Source organism: Amaranthus tricolor, chromosome 8, assembly GCF_026212465.1.
Source record: "Amaranthus tricolor cultivar Red isolate AtriRed21 chromosome 8, ASM2621246v1, whole genome shotgun sequence".
NCBI lineage: Eukaryota > Viridiplantae > Streptophyta > Magnoliopsida > Caryophyllales > Amaranthaceae > Amaranthus > Amaranthus tricolor.
Window position 1 is genome coordinate 18,871,445 of NC_080054.1, and position 4,793 is coordinate 18,876,237.

General features: G+C 29.1%; 1 protein-coding gene across 1 annotated transcript in view; it reads right to left on the bottom strand.

The window, feature by feature from the left end:
• Positions 1 to 3,105: 3,105 nt before the first annotated feature.
• The window catches only part of LOC130821616 (LOB domain-containing protein 6-like), a 2,708-nt gene continuing 1,020 nt past the window's right edge, over positions 3,106 to 4,793 (bottom strand). Inside the window, exon 2 of the mRNA XM_057687404.1 lies at positions 3,106 to 4,326. Within this exon, the coding sequence (XP_057543387.1) occupies positions 3,106 to 4,308 (1,203 nt within the window). The 5' untranslated portion in view covers positions 4,309 to 4,326. The remainder of the gene's footprint in view (positions 4,327 to 4,793) is intronic.

The window sequence follows — 4,793 nt, forward strand, 5'->3', positions numbered from 1 at the left end:
ACAGAATTTCGGTAGGCTAATGGAGTTGAAATGGAAGAAGAGAACAAGTAAGGCTCTTGTAGATGGTTTTTCAGATGATCCCCTCCTTTCTGATGGCTGTCCCTATTTATAATGTTCAAGGAGGAAGTTACATCAGAGAGGGGAAGGTGAAGGACGTGGGAGGTATGGGCAGTTGTTCCCCATGAAAGAAGGATGACCATACATTTAAGGGGAAGTGGAAAGTTACTTTTCTGGAAGGGAGTTCGGGTAATAAGAGGTGACTAGCCCATGGGCCATTCAAGGAAGATGGGGAATTCAGAAAAAAGCTCGTTGACCAAAAGTCAAAGTCAATGCAAAAGGTCAAAGGGCAATAAGGTAATATGACGTAAATAATTTTAAACAAATAAATGAATTAGATAAATGATACCATGACATATATATATATATATATATATATATATATATATATATATATATATATATATATATATATATATATATATATATATATATATATATATATATATATATATATATATATATATATATATATATATATATATATATATATATATATATATATATATATATATATATATATATCTATATATATATTTGTTTGTATTTAATAAGTAACATTAGTAACAATAGGTGTGTTAACATTCTCTCAATCTTAAAGATGGTATCGAATCAAAGCTTATCACAATTTTTTAAAAATGTAAATATTGTCTTTAATTATTTTAAATTGATAGTTTTGAATTAAAAAATCAGTTGATTACCTAAATTTGATACAAATAATTTTAAAAAAATTTGTAATCTTGCTTATTTAACCCCAAATGACATAATTAAGAAAGTTGTAAAATATCTTTAAAACGTAATCATTTCAATTTAATCGAGTATTAAATTAATATTTTGATTGACCTTTTCAATTCTTTTATGTAGTGTTTGGGAACAAGTATTTTATTTTAAATTATGGATTTTAATTATGAAATTATAAATGAAGAATTTGAAAATGACAAGGTTTGGGTAGTCATTCTAAAATTCTCAACTTTAACTACTTTAAAAATCATGGTGGAATTTGATTCAAATCCAAATTTGAAAAGTTTTTGATTGCCAAACAATAAATTTGAGCCAATTTCAAACTTTCAAATGAAATTATTGTTCCCAAACATGACATTACATAATTTTAGATTGTAGATGCTAAAGTTTTGGAAAGTTATAATCTATATATATATATATATATATATATATATATATATATATATATATATATATATATATATATATATATATATATATATATATATATATATATATATATATATATATATATATATATATTCCAATATATATATATATATATATATTCCAATCTCTGTGCATAGCATTGGTATCTAACTAGTATATAAAATGAATTTGAACGAAAAATGGTGTCTCTAATCTAAATGTTGCAAGTATTTTAGAACATAGGAATTACAATTAATTTTGACATTACCTTGAATGAAAAATATTGTTCTATAATTCTCCTACTATTTAGTTTCTATAAAAACTACTGTTAAGAATAGGTCACATCCTTTCTGTAATCATCAGCTAAATATTATTCAATAACAAGAGCAAAATATGTAATTAATAAGCAATTAAAACTAAACAAAAGAGAAAAACAAAGAAAAAACTAGTTAGATACCAATGCTATGCACGGAGATTGGAATATATATATATTGGAATATATATATATATATATATATATATATATATATATATATATATATATATATATATATATATATATATATGGTCTCATTTCAAATATTTTAAAAAAAAGACCGTTTGAATAATTTCTATTTAATATAATCTATTTATTAAATAAAACTACTTTTTTTTAAACAAATAGAAAGTAAGCAAGTAGTTTGCAATTACATGTTAGTGAAATTATGAAGTGAGATGCAAATTCATGTCACTTTATTTGAGTTGCTAAACTATATCACTTTATCTCAGGTCCTAAACTATGTCATTTTATCTTTGTCGATTGGTTGTTTAACAGATAACAGTTCACTCTTCGACCTCTATTAGCTAAAACATAATCAAGTGAAATCTTATATTTATTTTTTTCATAACTATATTTTTGTGAATACATACTTTGAAGTTTTAAATAAATTAATATAAATTTATTTTTTATAATAAAGCTTAATTGTTTGAATTTTTATTAAAAAGAGTAAAAAATATTACAAATTTGATCTCATTTTAAAGATCTTGAAAACATATTATCGTTCATATAATTATTTTTACAAAATTTATTTGTAGGTGAAACTACCCATCTATTAAATTAAACTAATTTTTTTAAGCAAATAGGAATATGAAGTAGATAAGTAGCAATGACATGAATTTACATGTAATATAATTATCAAGATATAATTATTTTATAGTTGGTAAATAATCTTGAAAAATTATTTAGCTATATCAAGATATCATTCTCTTTTATTTTGGAAATAATATTGGAACATAATACTGGTTTACAAATTACGTCATGTTTCATTTTGCTATATCAAGTTATTCTCTTTTACCAACGTAAATACTTCGAAAATAATACTACTTACCAAATCTTCTTATGCACATTAAATTGTACTATATTAGGAAATGATTTTCACTACAAATTCACCTGCCACGTTAATATAAAAATGGGCGGGAAAACCTTCGCTGAATTTGACATTACCTTCTTATGCATAGCATTGGTATCTAACTAGTATATAAAATGAATTTGAACGAAAAATGATGTCTATAATCTAAATGTTGCGAGTATTTCAGAACATAGGAATTACAATTAATTTTGACATTACCTTGAATGAAAAATATTGTTATATAATTCTCCTACTATTTAGTTTCTATAAAAACTACTGTTAAGAATAGGTCACATCCTTTCTGTAATCATCAGCTAAACATTATTCAATAACAAGAGCAAAATTAGTAACTAATAAGCAATTAAACCTAAACAAAAGAGAAAAACAAAGAAAAAACGGAAGTTACCTTGATGAGACAAAAATTTGTGGTAATCATCAGCTCTTAGAACTAAACTAAACAAAGAGTAACTCCAAAAAATTTATGGGCAATTTGTGTTATGTATATCTTCTCTTAACAAGTTTCAACAGCTCCATCCTCTTCATGATCATTGTTGTTGCTGTTGCTGTTGCTGTTGCTGGTGCTGTGGTGTTGCTGCTGTTGGAGAAGTTGCTGATTTTGTTCATGTAGTCTAATTCTTTCACCCAATTGATCTACATGTCCTTGGTGTGGTTGAGTTGTAGCAGACTGTTGTCGTAATAAAAACTCTAATGATTCAACTAATTGATGCTCATGTTGCTGGTGGTGTTGATGTTGTTGCTCATGTTGCTGGTGATGTTGATGTTGTTGCTCATGTTGCTGGTGATGTTGATGTTGTTGCTCATGTTTCTCATGTTGTTGAATCTGATTATTGTAAGCCATAGGATCAATCGCAAATGCACCAACAGCCAATGATGGTTGTGCATTAGCTAAAGTGGACCCCACTTGACTATACTCGCCACCCCCACCCCCACCCCTACCCCTACCCCCACCGTCACCCCCGTCACTACTACTATCAACAATCATTCTGCCTTCATACCCGCCACAGACACTGCCACTGACACTGACACTGCCACTGCCACTGCCACCACCAAGCCTAATAACCTGTTGATGTTCCCAGTTTCTCATCATCACATCTTGCTCTTGTTTAGCAGCTGATCGGTGGGCATCAATGGACTGTTGTTGATTTTGTGGACCTATAATCACCAACGGTTGCCCAATACGAACATGAGGTGAGACTGCACCCGGGCTCGCAACAACACCAGTAGGACTACCCATCATTGGACCCGAACTCAGACACTGACGCGGACCCAAGTCCATATTACTCTGTTGATTTACAGAACTAGAAGAAGATGCAGCAGCAAGATAAGCCTGACTAAATTGATTCAAAAAAGACGTTACTCCAGCAGGTCCAATATAAGAACTTAATTGTTTCCTAGCAAGTGTGACATTACTCTGAATTGATTGCAATTGTTGTTCTAAAGCAGAAACAACCCCTACACAACCATAAATTGGATCAATTAACCTCATTTCCGCCTCGCATGCTAACGAATTCACTGCATCTTCCCTTTCACTTGGGTTCAACTCCTTCAATAGCTTCGCAACATTACTAGCACCATACACCTTATGAACATTCAAGAACTTATTAGGTTGATCTGGGGGGAAATATGGTGCAAATACACAATCTTGTGTGCATTTTCTCCTTAGAAATTTGCACGATGCACATGTAGGTGGCATAACTATCACCAATCAAATCTGGAAAAACCAACTATTATTAATAAATTGTTATAGGAAGTTTCATGGATTTAAATTCAAGAGACTGAGACATATAGTGAATCGTACTTTTTTTTTTCCAATTTTCTAAGTCAAATATTGTTATAGTAGTATACAAGTAAATCGTACTGTTACATTTTTATAAGTATTAGTAGTAATTTACACGAAAGCATCTTCATTAATTGCGCCAAATTTTAATTTTGCATCCAAAAAAAGATAATTTTGTAAATACTACTCTTATTAACCTCTTTCATGGAAATTCAAATATTCAATCTCAATATTAAAAACTTAACTACGTACAAATCGAAATAAATCGATGATAAAGATCACCGCCTCGTTACTTTGAACTAATGGAAGAAAAAGAAATGCTTTGTTTCAGGGCTGGTCCTGATGGTTTTGGGCACTAGGCAAAGTAATATTTTGGGCCTTTTAAAAAAATTACGCTACTT